The 25,046-nt window shown below is 37.7% G+C and overlaps 1 protein-coding gene across 7 annotated transcripts; it reads left to right on the forward strand.

Moving 5' to 3' along the window:
- The first annotated feature begins 767 nt into the window (after positions 1-767).
- Zfp62 (ZFP62 zinc finger protein) lies at positions 768-24,404 on the forward strand. 7 transcript variants are annotated; one of them, XM_048786800.1, is made up of 4 exons: positions 1,391-2,416; positions 11,249-13,594; positions 22,728-22,797; positions 23,765-24,404. In XM_048786800.1, the coding sequence occupies exons 1-4, from the start codon at positions 2,299-2,301 to the stop codon at positions 23,772-23,774; spliced, it is 2,544 nt and encodes an 847-aa protein (XP_048642757.1). In that variant the 5' UTR covers positions 1,391-2,298; the 3' UTR covers positions 23,775-24,404. The 7 variants fall into 7 exon arrangements, with proteins under 7 accessions (XP_015362731.1, XP_048642756.1, XP_048642748.1 ...); XM_048786791.1 differs by lacking the exons at positions 1,391-2,416; positions 22,728-22,797; positions 23,765-24,404 and adding exons at positions 817-884; positions 10,491-10,627 and having other exon boundaries at positions 11,249-15,111; XM_048786795.1 differs by lacking the exons at positions 1,391-2,416; positions 22,728-22,797; positions 23,765-24,404 and adding exons at positions 895-1,383; positions 10,491-10,627 and having other exon boundaries at positions 11,249-15,111.
- Positions 24,405-25,046: the final 642 nt, after the last annotated feature.

Genomic DNA, 25,046 nt, shown 5'->3' on the forward strand with positions numbered 1-25,046 from the left:
GTTAAAAAAAAAATTCCCAATTACAAAAAATGTCCGTTAAAAGTGGATGATAGTATCAAATCCTCATGGGCTTTTAGATCTCACTGAATCCATTTAAATGGAAAAAAAAAAAAAAAGAAGTTAAATGTCAACACTAACAGCATGGGAAGAACACATTCTTTGCAGTTATTTCAGGCTTTGGGTTTTGGAGCCCGCACCAAGACAGGGTGTGGAAAGGCCCGGTCAGTGGGAATCCAGCAAGCCAGCATAGTAAGGGGTCTGGTCTAGAACCCAGGGGTTAGCTCCTTTCCTCACTCCAGCAGGCCCAGAGGGGGGTTCGGTGGGGGTTCTCAACCCAAGCAGTGGATTTACACTCTCGTCCACTATGTCCGTGCCCCACTAGGTTCTGGAAACAGCTTACGAGAACCCCAGCCCAGGGTTCTCCTCCGACCCCATCTGGATCCCCCCACTCCCCAGGTCGTTCTCCCGGCTTCATTCGGTAACTATGTGTTCCAGTACATCGGTAGGAAGTTAGGTATTTATCCTACCAATCCACATGCTATCACTTGTGCTCCCCCTCCTACCGCGCGCCCCATTCTATCCCTGAACGTAAAGTCCACGAAAACAGGAAACTCCGCCTGTAATTTCTAGGCCGCGCCCCACGTGCGGACCACAGCACCGGTACTAAATAAATAGGAGTTGGAGGATCTTCCCACTCTTCCAAGCCTAAGCGGGCCAAGAGGATCCCCGGTCACGTGTCCAAAAGAGGGCATACCATCGAGTCAGTCCTCCAGCTTCCCAGAGAGTCATAGGAAGTGCCCTGGGGTTGGCGCAGGTCTTTCCGGTCGGGCCGTCTGAGCTTTTGTCCCGCTGGCGGCCGGGCTCCCGCGGCGCCGCCACAGCCAGTACGTGAGTCCCGGGCCGCCTGCGCTCCCGCCCCCCTGGCCCTTGCCTGCCACGCCCTTCCCTTCTTGGCCCGGTCCAGGCTGCCCCCTGGGCCTCGGGCGGGACCTGGGAGAAAGCATGCCCTCCCCACACACGTCTCAAGAGGCGGGTTCCAAGGGAGAAAAGGGGAAGGAAAGAAAATCTCAGGCCTGCCAAAGGGTGTAGGGCCCGCCTCTGAAACTGACAGGACTCCAACTCCTGTCATCTGAGCAGGCCAGGGTCGTGTTAGGGCTGCCCCGACTTCCAGGGAAGGACCGTGTCCCGCCCCCCGTGTTCCTTAACTGTTCATTGCTGTCTTGGACGGGGAGGGTAGACAATCCTGAAAACAAGCGCTTTAAAATAACTACCCTGTGGTGGCGCGGTTACAGTTAAGTTTGGCCCTGGGACTTAGGAGGAAATTCTAGCGCCAGAAGGATCCTTAGGGGTGTTCTGATTCGACCTGCCTACTCCTTCTTTTTGGTGAGTGAGTGAGTGGTGTTGAGAGACTCCTGCTGCAGGAGTGGATGGAGCCCCCAGAAAGCGCTTTGTGGCCCCCGGCAGGGGTATGCTTGGGGAAGACGACTTGCCATGGGCCTTCAAATCTGAGGAGTGACTAGTGTAGGGAGAAGGAAGGTGGAAGAGGCCTCTAGGCTGCGGGAAAGCCTGGAGGAAGCCAGGTTGTGGGAATATAAAAGACAAACGTGGGTTGGGGGTAGTCCAGGGCTGGTTGTGTTGTTCTAAGACGTTTAGACTAGGTCACCAGCCCAACTTTTTTTTTTTTAATGAATTTTTGAATATATAATATATTCATATGGTTTCAATAATAAAAACTTAAAAAGTTGGTGAAAAGATTTCCCCCAATCTGCTTAGCTTTTTATCAACCCTTACTTCCTTGGTGACCACTTTTAGTTTGAGTGTATGTCCCAAAATTTATTTAAAAACTGGCAGATATAAATGTAGTTAGTTCTCCCTTTTTTCAAAGATGATACAGTACATCCTGATGCCCTTTGCTTCTTCCACTTAATCTGCTTTATAGATCCCTGCATATTAGAAAACAGTTTTTGTTTTACAGAGCCGTGGTTTTGGATTGGTCATTGTTTAGATGTTTTGAACGTTCATAATTTGCTTTAGTTCCATTCAGGGAAATTTGGATTATTTCTAATTTTTTGTTACCCCTAACAATAGTACTGAATGCCATTATATTAGATTAAGGTTTTTAAGGAATGTTTGTTTTACATTAACTCAGCCAGTTATTGGCAGACTGTTAAAATGTCAAATCAATATTGTAATTACTGTGTAGAGTGTTTAGAGAACAAATAAAACTATATAAAAATGAAGTAGTTTCTCCCTCTGGAGACGTGTTTTTCACTGACCTAATAGACACTAATTCTATCCATGACTTTCTTCAAGCCAGTCCCTGCCCCTTTAGCTTCAGGGAATCTCTCAACTTGCTTTTCAAAATCTCCTTTACCTTGTTTTCTGGGCCAATTGGAAATCTATTCTCCATTACCAGGTATGAGTCTGTTCCTTCTTCTTCTTGTTGTTTTTTTTTTTTTTTTCAACCTTTAGAAAAAAATCACCTTTAATCCTTACTGGTGCTTTTAAGCAATAGAAACAAGTCATGTTAACCATTTACAATTCAGATATTCACAAACTAAATGCAAAAATAACTAGACAGCACAAACCATTTTCTCTTTTATCCTTTGCATATCACTTTTCTTTCCTTCTTTGCTTACTCCTTAGTCCCAGCTTTCATTTGCCTGTTTCCTCATTCTAGGTTCTCTTTCTTCTTTGTTAGTAACCATTTTGTGGTACATTCTCTCTCATTTTCTTTCTCCAGTTATCTCCAAGTCAAATATAATCCAAGAACTTAAGGGACAGAATCCCAGTGTGACACTTGAGATAGTAGATTGCTTTGTGAAATATTGTTGCCCCTTGGAAATTCATAGTAGTGACTGATATGTTGTACCTGTTTCTTGTTGCAGTCTGTTATTATAGGAAAGAATTTTCAGCCCCCAGAGTGAGTCACAGTTATGCTCATGTGAGTTGTCTAGGCTCTTAAGAAGTGGCTCCTGACTCTGGTGCAGAGACAAAAATTGAGTTCACGTTCTTACTATCAGCATGTACTTTTGTTGGTAATGGTAGTAGATCACAAACTATTTGTTGGTACTGGCAGAAATGCCCATAGGTGTAAGTGATACATAGTTTTGTAAAGAATGAAGAGCATTCTGTGACTGACTTTGACTAATTTAACCAGATATTCAGGGTCATGATCCCTGTTGAAAACTGGTTAGAGAGGGGTTTCCCATCCAGCTTTGAGAACTTCTAAGAAATTCGGACCTTTCTGGCCCTCTCTGTGGAAGAGTTGTGATTTTGGAGTAATTCCTTTCTTGTGTCATAGGGGACATATGACAGCCCCACATTAGTCTTCCTGATTTTAATAACCTGCTAGAACTCCAGGTCTTGATTCTCTTCCCTCTTAATCCATGCTCCGACTGGAATTAGTATGAGTGATCTTTCTTTTCAGGATTCTGCTACATTTGTCTCATTTTTGCTTTTTTTTTTTTAATTTGTTGAAGTATTTTAAAAGTAAATTCTAGACGCCATGCCATTTTACCCATGCATATTTCAATTGGCATATTTTTTTTTAAATGGGGACCTCTAACAGCTACAATACCATTATCACACCATCCCAAAGTAACTCTGGTTCCTTTATATTATTGAATAGGCAGTAGGTTGGGAAACTACTGGGCCTGTAATCTGTGGGTATGGACTATAAGTTAAGAATGAGTTTTCCCTTTGGGGAGGGTACTGGAGACTAAACCCAAGGGTGCTTTGCTATTCCACTGAGCTACATCCTCAGTTCCCTTTATTTATTTTGAGATAAGGTCTCACTAAGTTGTTAAGAGTCTAGCTAAAGTTGCTTAGGCTGGTCTCAAATTTATTATCTTGCCTCAGCCTCCTGAGTTGTTGGAATTATAGACATAAACTATTGTACCTGACTGATTTTTACATTTTAAAGGATATTTAAAAAAAAAAACAATAAGCACCATCCTATATGGCCCACAAAGCTTAAAATATTTGCTCTTTGGTCCTTTACTGAAAATGATCACTAACCTCTGATTTAGTAAAATAAATGATCTTTCAAAATCCTTACATACATTTGCTTTTCCTTTGTCTAAAACTCCTGAGACAAGTCTGTACTCCTTAGTATGAGTCCGACCCTAGTACAGCCCTTATTTTTGCCCACCTGTCCAGCTTTGCCAACTGTCCTGTGTTCCAGATGTCTAGTGGGTGGTGAACATCAGTTGTTTTACACTTGCTCTTCCCTCTTACTTACTCTTTTCTTCCCACCCTCTTCCTAGTTCTTCTAGGCAGTCTCTCCTTCCTGTACCCCCCACCCCCACCCATTTCCTCTATCTGGACTCTTTGTCTCTGTCATTTTTATCTCATTGATTGTTTTCCAGTGAGGCATTCCTTCTCCTCTGCAGGGACCTTGATGGCTAGACCTTGTCTTATCTCTCTTTATTTCTAGGAATAGCTCAAGACCAGGGTAAAGAAAGCAAGGTATGGATCATAATCTAAGTTTCTTGTGCAGCATTCAGCTTCAGAGATAACTAGAATGCATTTTCAGTATTGCTTATGAGCATAAATTAATATTTTGTTACATTCTCTTTAAGGCCTTTAGTTTTTAGCAGCACTTACTCCAGTGCTATCTTGGTGTTCTGCATTTTTGTTTCACATTTTCTTAGTTGTGATACTGATTAATTTGAATTTTGAGCTGTTTTCAGTGAATATGTTGATCTATTTTCATTTTACTCAATAAGAGGAGTGAACTACACTAAGTGATAGACATTATGCACCTATCCAAACTGAGATGATTGAACAGAACCAGAACCAGGAGATCCCTGGCTTATGACTAGCATAGAGAGGTATATAGTTAAGTATTTGTGATTACATGCAGACTAGGCCAGTCAGCAGCCAATCAGATAATCCCGAAGGACATGAAAGGAGCTAAGAATCTGTTAAAAAGTTCAGAGAAAGGGCAGACTCAGAATCAGTGCATGTAGTGGCAATGAGGTGATGAGAGTGGCGTGGTCTATTTTATGTTCAAAGAATCAGTTTTAAGTGGTTGGATGCAGAAGACTGGCCTGGGAAATGTGTTACTTTGTTTTTTGTTGCTCTAACAAAATATCACAGATTGGGTAATTTATAATGAAGAGAAATTTATTTCTCACAGTTCTGGAGGCTAAGACATCCAAGATCAAGATAAGATCAAGGCACTGGCATCTGGTGAAGGTCTTTATGCTGTAACCTCATGGTGGAAGTCATAACATGGCAGAACAGCAAAGAGAGAGGGGCAGAATGGAGCTGAACTTGCCCTTTCACTTTTTTTTTTTAATGAATATTGAACCCAGGGCACTCTACCACTGAACTATATACCTGGCCCCCTTTTTGTTTTTATTTTGAGTCAGGGACTTACAGAGTTGCCCAGGCTGGCAACTTGTTATCCTCCTGCTTCAGCCTCCTGAGCAGCATTCACCACTGTGCCAGGCTTAAGCTTGCCTTTTTATAAATAACACAATCCCAAGATAATAGCATTAATCCATTCATAACAGATGCAGAGCCATCATGATTTTATCACCTCTTAAAAGTCCCACTTCGGTCAGGCTTCTGTGGTGTGCTTTTATAATCCCAGCTACTCAGGAAACTGAGGCAGGAGAATCCCTTGAGCCCAGGAGTTGAAGGCTAGCCTGGGCAACATAGCAAGACACCATCTCAAAGAACAAACAAATAACAACAACAAATGAGAGCCAGACTGTTTGACACACATTTATCATTCCAGCTACTGGGAAGGGGTCCAGGCTGACACAGGAGGCTCACAAGTCCCAAGTCAGCCTGAGCAGTTTAGCAACACCCATCTCAAAATTTAAAAGCCAGTGGTGTAACTCAGTGTTAGAGTACCCTGTGTTCATTCCCAGTACTATAAATAAATAATTTTTCAAAATAAGAAAGAAAAAGATGCACCAGGAGTGGTGGCACATGCTTATAATCCCAGGGATTCAGGAGGCCTGAGGCAGAGGATTGCAAGTTTAAGACCAGCCTTGTCGATTTCATGAGGCCCTAAGCAATTTAGGGAGACCCTGTCTCAAAATAAAAAGTCTGGGGATATAACTCAGTGGTAAAGTGCCCCTGGGTTACACCTCCAGAACCAAGAAAGACAGAGGGAGGTAAAGAAGGATGAAGAAAATGAAAGGAGGGGAGGGGTAGGGAAGACCCATTTCTTAATGCTGTTGCAATGGTGGCAATTTAATTTCAACATGAGTTTTGGCGGGGACATGCAAACCATAGCAGGGAGTGATCAGGTATGCATTGTATAAAATTCTTAAAAGCTATTGGAAGAAGAAGTGGACAGGCATAAGAATGAAGGCAGATAGACTATATAGTAGCAGCTCAGAAGATAATTTAGAAGGGTTTAAACTAAGGTCTTAGCAGCAAAAATGGAGATGGAGGCAGAGGTGGGAGCTTGAGAACTATTTAAGCAATGGAATCAGCTGGTTTTATGGGCTGTTTTGGAGTAGATTAGGAAAATAAGAGTCCCCCTTCTGGTTTAGGCAAAGGGAGGAGCGGGGGTGGATAATTTGGTCTGTAATTAAAGATAATTGTAATCAGGTCTGTAATTGAAGAGAAGGATCTGGGACAGAGATGAATATCTAAGAGACAGCTTATAGGAGTGGTAGGAGTTTTGTCTAGGGGTTAGTATCTAAGTATGTAGAGTAAATTGAGAAGATTCAAGATGGAACAAGGAGGCCAGCAGCATCCAAGGGACAGCAGTCTGGGGAGCAAGCACCTGACCTAGAAAAAGCTAATTCAGCATTGTCTGAATAGAAGAAATCAGGTTAATTCCACGGGGCTAGAGGGGAGATGGGACACGAAGACCACTTTATCAAGATACTACTAGGAAACAGAGTGGTGAAAGTAGTACAAAGAGGAGAATTTTTTTTATAAATTTACAAAAAAAGGTACCCTTTAAAATTCACCCACAGTTAACATTTACTTCATTTTATTGTCTTGCTCTTTCATAGATACAATATTTTTTTCAATCATTTAAGAGTAATTTATAGATATCCTTCTGTGCACCAAACCACTCCTATCCTATCTTCCTGAATGTATATAGTCAAATATTATGTTCCTAAGTTACATGAACTTGTTCTTTGTATTTGTTTCCTCCCTGTGGTTTTGATATTCATGTGAAACACAAATGAGTTCATTTGTTTCTGTTTGCTTTTTGTTTTTGCAATTTCCCCCTTTCTCATCATTAGGGATTTAATATTATTCTTTGAATATGCAGAACATTATTATACTATATAGATGCTATATAGATGCTATAGAGTATATTTCTCCCCTGTCCCTTCTGCTGTCTTCTCTCACTCCACCCTTTTAAGTAATGACAATTTTCTGGTATTTCTGTAAAGATAAGTAGATAGCTACTTTTTTTTCTTTACTTTCCTTTATTTCTTACACAAACTTTAGCATATATACTCTATTTCACTTTTACTTTATAATACTGTGTATCCTGGAAATTGCTGCATGTCAATAGGATGTTCCTCATCATTTTTTAGTACTGCATTTTGCATATGTGCCATAGCATAATCATCTATACTCGAACATTTACGTAGTTTTCCAGATTTTGCAGTCATAAAAATGTTATAATGAAAAAGAAAAAAATGACAAAATAAACCAAAAACTAAAAACAAAAACAACAAAAAATATTATAATGAAAAACTTTGTGCTATACTTTTGTTTTATTGGAAGTGTTCTTTTAGTATAAATTCCTAGAACTGGAGTTCTGGAATTAAAGGGGAAATGTGTATGCAGTTTTGTTGGATATTGGCAGATTTTCTACCCACAGAAGTTGTACCTATTTGTATTCCTAGCAATGTATGAGAATACTTTTTCTTCACAACCTCAATAGAATATTTTATCACATTTTGAATATTTGCCAATGTAACAGGTGCAAAATGGTATCTTACTATAGTTCTTATGTTTCTTTCATTAGTGAAGTTGAATATCTTTTCATGTTTAGTATTTCTTTTTGTGAATAATCTCTTCATATCTTTTGCCTGTTTTTCAGTAGGAATTTTAGTCTTATTTTCTTTCACTTTTTGAAAATTCTTCGTATAATAGGATATTGGCCCTTATATATGTTATGTTGCAAATATTTTCTTCTATTTTGTCTTTTATTTCTCAATTTTGCTTATAGTATTATTACCATAAAATCTTATTTTTATGTGGTTAAATTCAGTCTTTATTTTGCATCTTTATAGAAAGCTTTCTCTATACCCAGGTTATAGAGGCATTCACCCATGTTTTGTATAGCTTTTTTATTTAGAGCTATGTTCCATTTGGAGTTTATTCCTATGTATGTTATGAAGAATGGATCTAATATCTTTATCCAGATGGCTTTGTAGTTGTTAAAACATAAAAGATGGATTTTACCTAGTAATTTGAGATACCATCTTTACCATTGATTTCTATGTGTAGTTGGGGAAGTTTCTGAACTTTCTTCTATTTATGTACCAGTACCACACTATTTTAATTATAGAAGCTTTATAGTATATTTTAATATCTAGTATGACTTGTACCCCCTTAGCCTTTTTTTTTCTTTTTTTCCCTTAACAATTTTTTGTGGGTTTTTTCTTTTGTATTTTTTTAAAGGAGAAATTTGGCTTTATTACTATAGAAGCATAAACATTTTTCTGTCCTGGAGAGTATAAGTGGAAGGGACAAAGTTGAAAAGGAAATGAGTGGACCAGGACCTGATATGTATGGGAACAGCATTCCGAGCACAGATGTATTGCTGCTAATGGTTCTGGAATTATGCCCAAATAGTAGCCCTCACACTTTAAGTGACATGGACCACTTTATCCAAAGTAATAAAAGGAAGCAGGGAAGTAAGCCATGCCACCATTCTTCAGTGACCTCAGTTGATTCTTACTTAGTATTTAATATATAATATTTAATTACATAATAGTCATTTTGTGATATTCTCTCAGCTGAAACACCTTTTGATTTAATGTCTACTGAATGATTGTCTTCCTAGTGATCTCCTGAGTTCCTAACTGCTTCTCCTGTTTTGTAAAATTTTTTAAAAATTTTTTAGATGTTGATGGACCTTTATTTTATTCGTTTATTTTATATGTAGTACTGAGAATTGAGCCCAATGCCTCACACATGCTAGGCAAGTGCTGTACCACTGAGCCACAACCCTAGCCTCCCTATTTTGTAAATTTTAATTTGGAGTCTTTTCTATCCATAAGTTAGATCATGACTGTTTCTTTTACTTTTTCTTTCTTTTAAACGGGGTTTTGCTGTGTTACTGAGGCTGGCCTCAAATTTGCAATCCTCTCTCCTCATCCTCCTGAGTAGGGATTACAGACATGCCACTGCCCAGCTTGACTGTGATTCTTTATTCATATGTACTCTAAAATATATATTTTACCTTCCTTTTATTGCTCCTGTTTCCTCCTAACATATTTACTTATAGAGTTTTCAAAGTACGATTATCCAAATTTCAAAGTAATTATCCAAGAATCTGATATGCATTCAGGATAAGAGGAGAAAATACAAAATTAATTAAATCTAATCGCAAATGTCTCATTGTCTAAGGTTTAGGAGTAACTAGCTTAGAATAATTAGAATAGTATCTTTTCTTCTCAGGACTTAGTATTTTAGTAGGTAGGTACAAATGGAAAACAAATGATATGTAGTATGACTTCAAGGGAACAAAGATCTTAGAATCTGTTTTTGGAATTTTACCTTTTCTGAGTCATGTGCTTTAATCACTCAGGTTTAAACCTCAATCCAATAACTCAACTTGAAATAACTCGACTTCATTTTAATAGTCCAACAAATAATTATAACATATAGCACTCACCAAAGAACAGGCACAGTTCTCTGTGCTTTTACACATATTATCATTTAATATTACAACAACTCTATTGCCTTCATTTTACACAGGAGCAAACTGCTGTATAAGGAGATTAAATAACTTTCTCAGGGGCATACAGCTGGGTATTTGAACTTAGGAAGTATTCCATTAATTCTTTGGTTACCAAAAGGAATTGGTTCCAGGACACCCCCACATACACACAGACACCAAAATCTGCTGTAGATGTTCAAGTCTTTATATAAAATGGTATAGTGTTTGCATATAACCAACACACATCCTCCTGTGTACTTTAAGTCATCCTTTGATTATTTATTATACCTACAGCACTGTAAATGTTATATAAATCTTTCTCATTCTGTATTTTTTAGGGAATAATGGCAAGAAAAAAGTCTGTACACATTCCATGTGGATGAAATTTTGTTTTTCTGTGTAGTTTTAATTCATTATTGGCTGAATTTGCAGATGCAGAATCTGCAGATATGGTGAGCCAACTGTATTTTCTTTGCTCATTGGTTCATGGTTTTGCATCTAATCTTTGATTTGCCCAATAGTTAGCCTGTTTATAAGTAGAAATGAAAGCTTTATGGCCGGAACATGTTCTTTCATGTAGAGTTCTTCCCTAATCACTTTCCAGGGCCAGTGTTTTCCTTGGAGGGAAAGTCCGGAAGGAAACCAACTTAAGGCAGCTGCAGGTTGTTTTCTTTCTAATCTCTGCAGTGATCATCCTCATGATTTCATAACTACAACCACCTCCCTGATACCTCTACACAGGTACTGATTTCTTTAGTTTGCCTGTCCTCTGCTGATTATGTGTAACTTTCATAATTAAAAATAAAAGTTATGCAAGGCACAGTGTCACATGCCTGTAATTGCAGTGACTTAGGAGACTGAGACAGGAGGATTGCAAATTTGAGGCAAGACCTTGTTTTAAAATAAAATACAATTAAAAAAAATTTTTTTAAAAAGGACTGGAGATATAGCTTAGTGGTAAAGTACCCAGTACCACCCTCCCCACTCCCTAACTTTTATCTTAATAATCTTTCTGTCTCCTGTTCTTCAGAGATTTTTTTCCTACCTTCTGTTCATTGTTCCATGACTAGGTTAATTGTTCAAAAATTGATCAGTGTTATCTGTTATTCTGTGCATCATTTCAACTTGCTGTCATGCTAAACTGTTATGCAAGAATTGGAAAGCTCTTTGATCTGAAATTCAGGGCTCTGGTTTTAACAGAAATTTTGTCATGTCTACTGTTACATCTCCAGTATTTAAAATGGTATCTATGGTGCATGCAGTCAATAAATATTTATCAAGTGAATGAATGAATTTTAATGTTATTCTTCCAGTTTTTTCTAAACAAAGTGAACAGGTATCATTTTCATTTTCTTGGTTTAGTGTCACATTTGAAGACGGGCACTGAGGATGAGGAATCAACTGAAAAATATGAAAATGTTGGAAATGCAGAATCTAAGTGGCCAAAAATGGAAGGTCTTCACAAGGATCATATGCAGGAATCTATTGATAAAACTCATGATTGGGATAGCAAGATAGGGAATCAATTGGAAAAGCCTGAGTGGAAAAGAATGAAGGAAGACAAAAGTGGCATCAGGGAGAAGATTGACAAAACCAAGAACACGACAAATATAAAAACAGAACGAGATGAGGCATCTGAGAAAAGCTTACATCTGAGCTCAAAGCATATTACACATCAGACTGTCCCTATGGAACAGAAAAGCAGTGAACAAGGTAAATGTGTTGAGAGCATTAATGGAAACTCTCATGCCAGCCTACAGCAGAATACCATTGCTCTTAAGAAATCACATAAATGTGATGAGTGTGGGAAGTCCTTCAAATATAATTCCCGCCTTGTTCAACATAAAATTATGCACACAGGGGAAAAACGCTATGAGTGTGATGACTGTGGAGGAACTTTCCGGAGCAGCTCCAGCCTTCGAGTCCATAAACGGATCCATACTGGGGAGAAACCGTACAAGTGTGATGAATGTGGGAAAGCCTACATGTCCTATTCCAGCCTTATAAACCACAAAAGTACCCATTCTGGGGAGAAGAACTGTAAGTGTGATGAATGTGGAAAGTCCTTCAATTATAGCTCTGTTTTGGACCAGCATAAAAGGATTCATACTGGGGAGAAGCCCTATGAATGTGGTGAGTGTGGGAAGGCCTTCAGGAATAGTTCTGGTCTCAGAGTCCACAAAAGGATCCACACAGGGGAGAAGCCCTATGAATGTGACATCTGTGGGAAGACCTTCAGTAATAGCTCTGGCCTGAGGGTCCACAAAAGAATCCATACAGGTGAGAAACCTTATGAATGTGATGAGTGTGGGAAGGCCTTCATTACTTGCAGAACACTCCTAAATCATAAAAGTATTCACTTTGGAGATAAACCCTACAAATGTGATGAGTGTGAGAAATCTTTTAATTATAGCTCTCTCCTTATTCAACATAAAGTCATCCACACTGGAGAGAAACCTTATGAATGTGATGAATGTGGAAAGGCCTTCAGGAACAGCTCAGGCCTTATAGTTCATAAAAGGATCCACACAGGAGAGAAACCTTACAAGTGTGATGTCTGTGGCAAAGCATTCAGCTATAGCTCTGGCCTTGCAGTTCATAAAAGCATTCACCCAGGAAAAAAAGCTCATGAATGTAAGGAGTGTGGCAAGTCCTTTAGTTATAACTCACTTCTTCTTCAACATAAGACTATTCATACTGGAGAGAGACCTTATGTATGTGATGTGTGTGGGAAAACTTTCAGAAACAATTCAGGCCTCAAGGTTCACAGGCGACTTCATACTGGAGAAAAACCATATAAGTGTGATGTGTGTGGGAAAGCTTATATCTCACGCTCTAGCCTTAAAAATCACAAAGGAATTCATCTAGGGGAGAAACCTTATAAATGTACCTATTGTGAGAAATCCTTCAACTATAGCTCTGCACTTGAACAGCATAAAAGGATTCATACAAGGGAGAAGCCCTTTGGGTGTGATGAGTGTGGCAAAGCCTTCAGAAACAATTCAGGCCTTAAAGTACATAAACGAATCCACACTGGGGAGAGACCTTACAAATGTGAAGAATGTGGGAAAGCCTACATCTCACTCTCAAGCCTTATAAATCATAAAAGTGTACACCCTGGGGAAAAGCCCTTTAAGTGTGATGAGTGTGAGAAAGCCTTCATCACATACCGAACCCTCATAAACCACAAAAAAATTCATCTTGGGGAGAAGCCCTATAAATGTGATGTATGTGAGAAATCTTTTAACTACACCTCACTCCTTTCTCAACACAAAAGAGTCCACACTAGAGAGAAACCCTATGAATGTGACAGGTGTGAAAAGGTCTTCAGAAACAACTCAAGCCTTAAAGTTCATAAAAGAATACATACTGGGGAGAAACCCTATGAATGTGATGTGTGTGGAAAAGCCTACATCTCACACTCAAGCCTTATTAACCATAAAAGTACCCATCCTGGTAAGACCCCCTATACATGTGATGAATGCGGAAAAGCTTTTTTCTCTAGCAGAACACTTATAAGCCATAAAAGAGTCCATCTTGGAGAGAAACCCTTCAAATGTGTTGAGTGTGGGAAATCTTTCAGTTACAGCTCACTCCTTTCTCAACACAAGAGGATCCACACAGGGGAAAAACCCTATGTATGTGATAGGTGTGGGAAGGCATTCAGGAACAGCTCAGGCCTCACGGTGCATAGAAGGATCCACACAGGTGAGAAACCCTATGAATGTGATCAATGTGGAAAGGCATATATCTCACACTCGAGTCTAATCAACCATAAAAGTGTCCACCAGGGGAAGCAGCCCTATAATTGTGAATGTGGGAAATCCTTTAATTATAGATCAGTCCTTGACCAACACAAAAGGATTCATACTGGAAAGAAGCCATACCGCTGTAATGAGTGTGGGAAGGCATTTAATATCAGATCAAATCTCACCAAGCATAAAAGAATTCATACTGGAGAGGAATCTCTAAATGTGATAAATGTGGAAAGTTATAGTAGCACATCCCAGAAGATAATCTATGAGGGAGGGAATGTTCTGGATGGGACCAGGATGAGGATGCCTCTGTGGGAGGCAGAGCTTACTAAGTCTCAAAGAACTCAAATAGAAGAAAAACCTTACGAATGTAAGAATTTCTGAGGCCCTTATTCATGGCTTACAAATTTCATAGTATAAGTGAAACCATTTTAGATGATCAAGAGTAATCTTTACTATGTGATTTTCAATCATAATCAGCAAAGAAGGCTCCAGTGTTAAAGTAATTGAGCCCTTTTGGAGTGTAAAATAGTCCATTATGGGAATAAAACCTATCAAAAACAATGAGATATTTTTAAATCCTCAAAGTGAGCAGACATTTCTGGACATAAAAATGTATATGAAGAAAGAACTTCAATTAGAAATCACAAAGTCACCATTAGAAAGTTCATATTTGGGTAAATTTTGTGAATAGAAATGTAGGAAATTCAGACATAGCTTTGCATCCCAATAAGATTGTATTGGTCAGTGGGGAAGAAAAAAATCCAAGAAGAGCCTCCAAAGGGCAAATTCAGGGAGAGATAGGCTTCAGGGAATATAAATTTATTTATTAGTAATCATGGATTATTAACAATGTAATTGAATGGTTTGGGGGATAGGATGAGAAAAATTTGGATTTCCTTGTAGTAAAGTAAAAAGCATAAACTTATAAATCTAACAGGAGTAGGAGAGTATTATAAAAATGCAAATTGAGTGAAATGTACTATTGTAATTCAAGAGTTGAATGGGTGAAAATTAAAGTTTCAAATGAACCCCCTCAATAAATGATGACTGTGTGATGAGTGAAAACCTGGTATTCACATATTCTACCATAAAAGGTCCTACAATGGAGAGTATTTTGCCATCTTCAATAACTAATGGAACATGAATCTTCAACATGAATTTGCACCTTCAGAAAGAATCAATTCAGGGATTCCTGTGAATAGGAATGTTGGGAAGGAGAGCTTTTTATTGTGGTAGCTAAAAAACTAAGTAGCTACTAGTAATTGAGAGAGGAAATTCATGTTTCTAAATCTTGTCAAATGTTTGTTTTGGAATGTGTTGTAAAGATTTCATGCACTACATGTGTATATTGTCTGTCGTAAAATGTTATGAATACTTTGTTCAGGGCTCATTCTGCTCTGCCATAAAGACCAGGTAATTGTGGTGAGGTAAGATTGAACTCCAATAAAGAAATTCCTCAAATGTAAACAGGCTGTGACTTACTTTAGATAGAAAAATATACAGAGCCATTTGTGTGTTATATTTTTGTGGAATAAGTTATACCAAATCTAAACCAGAGAGAACATCAGGACACTCATACTACAGCCTGGTAACTTAGATTTTACCTGATGGTGCCTCCACTAGAAGAAGCACAGATAGATTTTGAGGGGACCACAGGTAAGCAATGTGATTCTTATCTTGGGGCCAGATCAAAACTTGTGGGAGTAGGCAGGCCATGTGAGAAATCACCCCACAGAAACAGTTTGTTAGGAACAGGTAGAATTTAATATAAAATATTGTTAGCTATGTAGAAGTGTTAGCTAAGTAACTCATGGTAAAAGTAAACTCTTCTGAGTTAACTAACTTACCCAAAAAGACTGTGGGTGGGGCTTATCAATAGAGGCTAAATTCTAAGTCTGGTCTGTGGCTTCAGAATCTGTGTTTATAAGAAAACAATCTCCAGCCAGATTGTTTCCTATCTCATTAGGATTCCTGTCACTGCAGCCAGATAGTTTCCATGCTGCTTTCTAGGAGCACTAGAGAGTACTGTCTTCTAATACCTGTAGGTTTTGATGGATGATATAAAGAAAGGAGGAGATGAAGTATTTCTACCACTCAGTTCCACTTTGAAATGCCATGACCACAGTTGATGTATGTCCTTTTCTACATATGACACTAGCAAACCTGACTCTATCCAATATAGATTTGAATTAATTTGCTCAGCAAATACTTGTTAAGAATTTACTAGGCACAATCCACTGTCTAAGCACCAAATAGGGAGAGGATAGAAGCAGGAGTACCTGGGAGACAGATATAAGAGAAAAAGATCACAATACCTTTCTATTGAATGTCTGAACTAAGCTAACCTTTGTAGGTATTCAGAGGAAAGTGAGCACAGCCAACAAAAAGGGAGGCATGAAAGACATTGAGTTGATTTTTCTTTCTTTTTATGGGGAGGAGGAGAAAAGCCTAAATAGAGCCAGCAGCACATGTGTTTAGGTATCTGGCAGGGTTGGTGTTTGGTGACTGGAGAAAAGGAGGCCTTAAGAGTATCCATTCCCAGTAGTTGCTGTGATACAGATTGGCCTTTTATTTGTTGAAGATGAAACCAGCTCTGACTTCTTAAGACAATTCTGTTACCTGAAGTTTCCATGTGCCCCATGGCCAGGGCAGTCAGGATGCCTGTTATTTGACCACCTCCTGCACAGTTCCAATTCATTGGATTCCAACCAGACCTAGTACACTGCCTAATTTCAGGGAGGCAGGTTAAGTAGCAAAGTAGAGGTTGGCCACCTTTCAGATGTGAATCTTAAGCACTCCAGTGCACTGAACATGAGGCATGCACCTACTTCAGTCCCCATCTATTTAGATGCTTGGAAAATGGGCCCCTGGCCTCTTGACCCAGGCCTTAAATAGTTCTAGGGCCAGATAAATTGAGCTTATACAGATACTGAGTATATCTGGGGTCTCTTGGTCTTCAGCTGCCCCAGGTGGACATCAAAGAGCAGATCCAATTAGTTAGGCTGAACCTACTCAGGCCAGTGCAGTAATTTATGGTTGTGAGGAACCACCCCTACCCACTTAAGAACAGAGAACAATATGCAAGGGCATGGGGAGCAAAATTTGCCAACTTATAATTAAATCAAACACTTTTTTTAGTAGGTAAATAAGATATTCATAAAAGCCTAAAGTGATTATATTATATAGAAGGGGGAGATCAAGATGTTGTTTAACTCTAGATTTCAGAGTCAAATGTACATGGGAAAATGTCATAGATGCGCATTAAAACGACAAAAATACACTATAAAAATGAATGAAAAACTTTGTAAAGGGAAAAAAGGTGGGACATTACTTTCTTTTAAAGGTAGGCTTTTATTTGGATCAATTTGGGTGTCTTTAAAAGGTAGGTAATTTGCCCTCTTGGTCCATTTAGGCTGCCGTAGCAAAAGCCACAAACTGAGTCAAATATATTTTTCAGCTCTGAAGGCTAGCAAGTCTGGATTATGTGCCTGGTGAGAGTCCATTTCCTGGTTTGTAGATGGGAACTTCTTTCTGCATCCTTACATGTAACAAGATAGAATTTGTTACATATATGTACATGCACAAAATATAACAATACAATTTGGCCAATATCACTCCTCAGCATTCCTCTCCCTTCACCCCCTGATCCCTATTTTCTGATTTCTCTTTGTTATTCATGAGATCCCCCTTGCTTTTCTTTTCCTTTTTCATGAGGCCTCCTTTAATAAAGGGCACTAATTCAGTTCATAAATGGTGTACCCTTATGACTTAATCGCCTCCCAAAGGTGCCAGTTCCTAACACTATCACTGAGTTGGCAATTAGGTTTCAACAAACGAATTTGAAACAAATTGACACATTTAGACCATAGCACTGCCCCTCCCTCTCAAAGCATGGAGGCTAAAAATACTGGTTTTAAAAATGGGGTCCTATAATTAAAGAGGTGAACACCAATACAGCTTTTGTTCTAGACTGCTAATGCTGTTCAATGGATGCTAAATCAGAAGTTCAAGGCCAGGCCCACCCAAAATGATGAATCTTACTAGGAGATCTTTCTGCAGTTGATCTGGGTTCCCAAAATGCCACCCTCTCAAGATAAGATGAATCAGATATGACCTCACTCCCCCAAGTGTAAAGACAATTGCCTTGTTACTGAGCAAACCAGTAGAAGAGAAAGGGGAAGCATTCCTGATGAGTTGTGATCACAGATCTAGACCTTTACTCAGATCTAGGTAAAACAACCTGACACCTGGTAAACACACACACAAAAAAAGGATTTCTTCAATTCTAACCTCAGGGCTTATAAATCATTTTTATTTATTTCACCAAACAGTCAAAAGATAAGCACATAGAAAAATGGCAACATAAATGAAAACCAAGAAAGGAACAGACCCACATAGACTTCCCATACTGAATTATCAGGTATATTTATGAGAACATCTGTGCTTAAAATAATTAAAGATGTATTTGGCAACAGAGTGGGACATACAGAAAAGAGAATTAATTGAAAGATATGTAAAGATGTCCAGGATGCAGCATGGAAATAGGACAATACAGGAGATGGGGAGGCTTCATTGAGAAGTTTTTGTATTTAGTCATAGTCTTGACACAAGAAAAGAGAAAGACATTGGGCTGAGAATTTTTTAAAGTCGATGAAAAATATGCCTACTGATTTCAAACCCCAAAGAACACAAAGCAAGGTAAATTTATGAAAACCACACCTACAGATATCATAGTGTTACTATAGAAAATTATTTCATATGTCCCATCATTCTATGTAGCATTGAAAGCTTGGGACTTAATGGGTTAAAGAGGAAAAGGTCTTGGCAAAAGACAAAACAAAAATTACTATCAAAGAAACAACTGTTGGTTTCCTCAGTAATAAAAGCCAAGAGTGGAATTAATTGTAGTATAAAGATAGAAAATAACTCAACCTAGAATGTTAATAGCCAATGAAAAAATCAAGAATGAGGACAAAATAAGCACATTTTTTTTAAAAAAAATTTCATTTGAGAAAATATTTATTTTATTGATCCCTTCCAGGCCCTCACTAAAGGAAATTCTAAAGAACTTACAGAAGAAAGGCAATACCACAAAGAGTTATGAGATGTAAAAACTAAGGAAGAGCAAAAAGTAGGAAATGTGGGCAAATGTAAATGAAAGTTTTACATAAAATAATTATAATCTAGAGTTGTTAAAGTAGACTTAAAACACCAGACAATAACAAATCAAGAAAAATAAAGGATTGAGGTGGTCTATGAATATAAAGTTTTTGAGTAATCTTGTAATTATAAAATCTAGGGAATCATAAAGTAGAAAGTCTAATTTTGATACTAGTGGATAGAATAAGAGTTTTTTTTTAAATGAAAATCGCAAATGAAAGAAAAGTAACAATTTATAGGTCAAAGAAAAAAACAGATGGTAAATATTTAAGCCAAAAATATCAGTATTTATATCCAATGTACTTCATCAGGACAAAAATACAAGACCCCACTCTGTGCTGTTTAGAGGAGACTCAAATATAAGGACTGTTTGAAAGTAAGAGAATAGAAAGAAAATATATAAAGAAAATAGTAGTCAATAGAAAACTGCCATATCTCGACTAACATTAGCTGAAATAGAAACTATGGCACAAACCATTCCTAGAGATAAAGAGAGCCATTGCTTCAAGAAAAAAATTCAGGGGAAATATTAGGAAGATATAACAGTTTTTAAGTTAGTACTTATCTAACGATATGGCTCAAAAGTGGGGAAACATTCACAAAACTCAAAGCAGTTGAAAGATTTTTGACACCTCAGTAATTAACAGTGCAAGCAGACTAAAAATGAGTAAAGATATGGTTTAAAATCATTTAAAAATATGATTCACAAGCAATCTAATGGATATACATGTACTATTATATCAAGAATACATATGCTCTTTCAAACACACATGAAACATTTTTCAGAAATTGACTATGTGCTGAGCCATAAGGTAAATCTCAACAATTTAAAAGGATGGAAATCAGGGTAATTCTGTCATGCATTTAAATGAGAAATTAATAAGAAAGATAACTAGGACATTCCCATTATATTCAGAAATGGACCAATACATGAATAAATCATGGTTCATAGATAAAAAATATTTTAACTGAATGATAATAAAAATGCCACATACCCAAACAGTGGGAAGATGCTTAAGCAGTGCTTAGAAATTTATAGCTTAAAAATATTTTTAGAATATCAAAAACTTGGTAATCACCTAAGCACCACTCAAAAGGTTAAAACAAATCCCCCCCAAAAATGTTAAAAAGTAATAAAAAGCAGAAATTAACAAAATAGAAAAAATAGGATTAACAAATCCATATGTATGTTTCTTTAGGACGACTACAAAATTGACATAACTCTCATGAGACTGATCAAGAAAAAAAGAGAAAGCACAAATAACCAAAGTCAGGAATAAAAAGTGGGGGGAAATATACAGCAGGGTAAAATTTCCTTCTCTGAACATACACTGACTCCCTTGCTCCCTGAAACTAAGAGAATACCTCACTTCCTCTAAATTCCTTGAGTCAACAATTCTGAGAACAGGATGTAACCGTCTAAGATGAGCCAAATCACAAAGAAACAGCTCATTTTTGTAAAATTACAATGCCTATACCTCACCAATGCTCACCAAAACCATAGTGTGCACTGTTGCTTGTGTTTCTTAAAAACTCATTCTGGGGCTGGGTTTGTGGCTCAGTGGTAAAGTGCTTGTCTAGCATGCATGAGGCACTGGGTTCGATTCTCAGCACCACATACAAATAAATAAAAGAAAGGTCCATTAACAACTAAAAATATTTAAAACAAAAAACTCTCATTCTGCATAATTGGAAAAACATTCCCTTTGAGAACTTATCCTGTTACAAAAGTTTCAAGATAGCATTTTTTGGGCATATAAATCTAGGAGAATGTCTTAAGTTTGATGTTACAAAATGCTATCACATTAAAACCATAAGAAGGTATTATATTGCAATGTTATGCCAATAAATTAGAAATTTTAGATAAAATGAGAAAATACCTAGAAAAACATAACTTACCAAAATATACTAAAGGGCTTACATCTTGTGGATATGGGGAGTATGAGAAGGAGTATGGAATGTGTTTAGTCCTCTTACAGGAGAGTTAAGAAGAGGATGAGGGAAGAAGGGAAAAGAAATCATGAAGGCAAAACCTGAATAAACAGTGAATATTGAAGAGCCTTGCACAGAAGCACTCATCTTGATTTCTTTTTTTTTTTAATTTTTTTTTGTTGTAGTTGGTCACAATACTTTTATTTTTTTTATTTTTATGTGGTGCTGAGGATCAAACCCAGGGCTTTGCACGAGCTAGGTGAGCGCTGTACTGCTGAGCCACAACCCCAGCCTCCACTCATCTCAATTGCTATTAGTGAATTTGTCTAAGATGAAAACCTAAAATGTAATTTTATGTAGTTCATATGTGGGGCTTTTACCATAGTGGTAAAATGGTACTAAATACTAGCTATATGATGCAAGGGAACTTTTCCTCATGGGATTAAAAAACATCTGGGGAACACCTGAGGATGAGTTAGCTGAGGCTAGAAAATGGAGACCTGAAGTCTGCATAAGGACATTAAGAATTTGGAAACAGCTGCCCCCAGGGAAGTTCCTGGGAGGACTCTCCATGGCTCTACTTGCCTCAGCTCAGGGACTTAGTCCAGAGACATGTTGAAGAAAATAGAACATTTTTAATTCAATTTATCTTCCCACTGAGACACTGTTCCCGTTTATACCTCACAGTTCTCAGGCCACGAATAGTATTGGTTTTGCCCAGGTAGCAGTTAGTATTAAATCCATGAAGAAAGTCAACCAAGTATAGTCAGCACTTAACCACTGAGCCACATCCCAGCCCTTTTTAATTTTTCTTTTGAGACAAGTTTGTTTAAAGCCTCACTAAATTGCTGAGGCTGGCTTTGAACTTATGATCTTCCTGCCTCAGTCTCCTGAGTTGTTAGCATTACAGGTGAGCACCCACTGCACCCAGCTCCTATATCTATCTGTGTATTTCTATATCTATCTGTGTAATTGGTGCGTTTTAGTTGTAAAGAATGGTAGGATTTGTTGTTACATATTCATACATGCAACCAAACTTTTCTTTCTATGCTTGTATGTCCTCAACCATCTTTTGTCAAGATAATGGAAACAAACTGTTGTAATGAGGTTAGAAAAGTTAGTATTATTAGAACCCTAAGAAGAATGCCTGCAGTGAGAATTATTTGTTATAAGGATGAATCAGTAAGTCTGGCTGTATAATGGCTCCTGTCCAAGGACATCTAGACATTCAGACAATAGAAGACAATTCCTATCTGAAAGTTAAGAAAACCCTTCCAAAAAATCACTCCATATGCGCATACACTTTGAGAAGAGATGTGAGAAAAAAAATTTTAAAATATAGTTTCTCAGTGGTATTTTGCTTCTAAGCAAGCAATCTGTTGTTTTTAAGCAAACATGCTTTGTTTCTGTCAGGGGTTAGGGAAAAGAGTCTCCCACTTGAGTCCAGGAATGAAGAGTGCTGGGTGAGGTGAAAGCTGCTACATACATGCTTGCTTTTCTGGCGTAGGCAGCCTTGCCCACTTATGCTGAACACATTTCACTTCTCCCCCGTGTTTTCTTGGAAATCCCCAAATATTCTGGAGCTTACTCAGAAGTGTTGGCAAGAGCCAGGCTTATCCATGGATCATCTTAACCATGGATTTTTTTTTTTTGAGTGTTCTTTAGGATCTAAAAGGAAGAGGCCCTGGGGTTGTAGGCAAAGTTTCTTTGGTCTTGAATGTAAACCTTAAGGGAAATATTCCAGTCAATGAAATAATTATGAATTGGTTTCCTGTCCTGTCTATAATTTTTCTATATGTAAAATTAGAAAATGACTGACTCATAAGTTACTTTAATAATCTGGTTTCTCTTCAGATTGTATAAATCTCTCATATTTTACATAAAGTTATTTAAAGGTTAATGAAAAAGAACCCTGTATTTTAATTTTAAAAACTTTGTACAAACATTATTGTTAAATTGACTTAATGATTTGTCTTTTTTTTTTTTTTAAGTTAAAGGAGATATTGAAGACAAGAGCATGAAAACAGGAAACAACATAGTAGAGAAGATCAGCAAAGTCAGGTTGGTATTTTGGAAAGAGGGAAAACCTTTGGTATGAGTGAACAAGAAAAACCAGGAAACCACAAATAATTAAAGAGAAAAATGAAAACTGGGAAAGCACAGCCGATATCCTATGAGTTATTTAGAAGTATATTTTTACTGTTCCAAACATATGGGGACTTCCTAAGTTATATTTTAGTTATTTCATTGTATTTGGAAAACATACTCCATGTGGGGCTGGGGTTGTGGCTCAGTGGTAGAGTGCTTGCCTAGCATGCATGAGGCACTGGGTTCCATCCTCAGCACCACATAAATGTAAAATAACCTAAAACTAAAGGATAAATATTTAAAAAAAAAAACTCCATGTGACTGCAATCAAAATTTGTCAAGATTTGCTTTATGGCCTAGCATGTTTGACCTTAGTGAAAAGGTTCCTGGGTACTTGAAAAGTACATGTGTTTTGCAAATGCTAGGTGCAGTTATCTATATAAAGGCATTAGATTGAGTTTGTAATGGATTAGTCATATCTTCTCTGCTCTTCATGAATTTTTGTCTGCTTATTTATCAATTAATGAGATAATTGTTGAGGTACTTTCTTCTTAGAATTCTGTGAATTTAGATTTATTGAGACCACACAGATAATAGAATTGTTATATCTTCTTAGTCAATTTCAATTTTATCTTTATGAAGCAAAGCTGTATCTCTAGTATAATGCCTTTTCTTACTTAGTCTCTTTTCTCCTAGTATTAATAACACTGGCTTCTTTTTGATTACTCTTACATGGCTTATCTCTTTCCATTCTTTTACTTTCAACCTTTGTGTACCCTTATGTTTTAGATGTGCCTCTTAGAAATAGCATATAGTTGTTGTTGTTTTAATTTAATCTAATAACTTATTTTAATAAGAGGATTTATATTTTAATATATAATTAATGATGGTTTTGGGTTTAAGTCTTATTAATTCCTTTTTACCTACTTTCTTTTTTCAGATTAGATTAAAATTACTATTGATCAGCACAAATCATGGAGCTCCTAGTTTCTAGCATCTTTATCAGGAGACTTCTTCCTCTAAAAACAGTGACTCAAGCATATTACAACAGAAATGCTACAACAGCAATACTATGATGAAGACTTTTCTTTCTTCGTGTGGTCTTATTACTCCATCTTCCCTCCGCTCCCCACCACAAAAAAAGTTTTTTGACTATTAATGTGGAAAAAGTGACACTATTACCCAGTTCCACTCTCACCTCTACCCACATCTGGAAGCTGTTATGATTGGGGCATGGTTTGAGTGTGCCCCCCAAAGACTCCATGTCCTAGAAGTTCAGTGATGGTGTTGAGATGGTGGAATCTTTAAGAGGTAGAGACTAGTGCAAGGCAATTAGATTACTCTTGGGAGGAGTTAATGCTGGTCTCCTGAAGTGATTTAGTTCTCAAGAGAGAAGGTTGTGATAAGGTGAGCAACCCCCACCTCACCCCCATGTGCTTGGCTCCTTCTACACATGACTTTCCATTTCTCTGCTATGTTTTGATGCAGTAGAGGCCTATCACCAGGACATTGGCTCAATGCTATTTGGACCTTCTAGTCACCAAAATTATAAACCAAATAAATCTCTTTGTTTTATAAGGTATCAGCCTCAAGCATTTTGTTATAGCAATAGGAAAGAGACTAATACATGGACTGACTGACAATTAGTAGAGCTTTGAAGGGCATCTTCAGGAACTTACTCATCCCCCAGCTCTTCAACTCTCTCTGAAGTTGACTGCCTCATATCAATGCATTTAAGCCCTTGAGCTCACTACTCCCTTGGCTAAGACCTCTCTCCACTGTGCCTAACCAGTTAGTGTAGGGGACAATGGACAAAGGCTATGTCTAGAACTTCTTCACAGAATATGGCCTTGATGACTCAGTTTCTCCATGCGACTTACCATGGTGCCTTGGGGAGTCTCAGCTCACTTTTCTTGATTTCCTGACACCTTTCTTCTAGTCAAACCCACAACTGTAGTATTTCAGGTGGGTTGGTGGAAAGGAACCATATACCCATTGCAAATTTAGATTTTCTCATACAACAACAAAATAAAATTAAATTAAAAAGTTCCTCATTATTTAATCAGGAATTTAAAGTCTTACTGTAAGTAAGCTGGTGACTGAGGCAGGCAGAAAACAAACATATTCAGCACGTCACACTGAAGTTCTTTAATGCTGGGGTCCCTAAGTGGGTAGGATCTAACCAGATCTGTAACATTCATTTCTTGTGAGGATACAACCAT

This window comes from Marmota marmota, unplaced genomic scaffold (assembly GCF_001458135.2).
Source record: "Marmota marmota marmota unplaced genomic scaffold, marMar, whole genome shotgun sequence".
Lineage (NCBI taxonomy): Eukaryota > Metazoa > Chordata > Mammalia > Rodentia > Sciuridae > Marmota > Marmota marmota.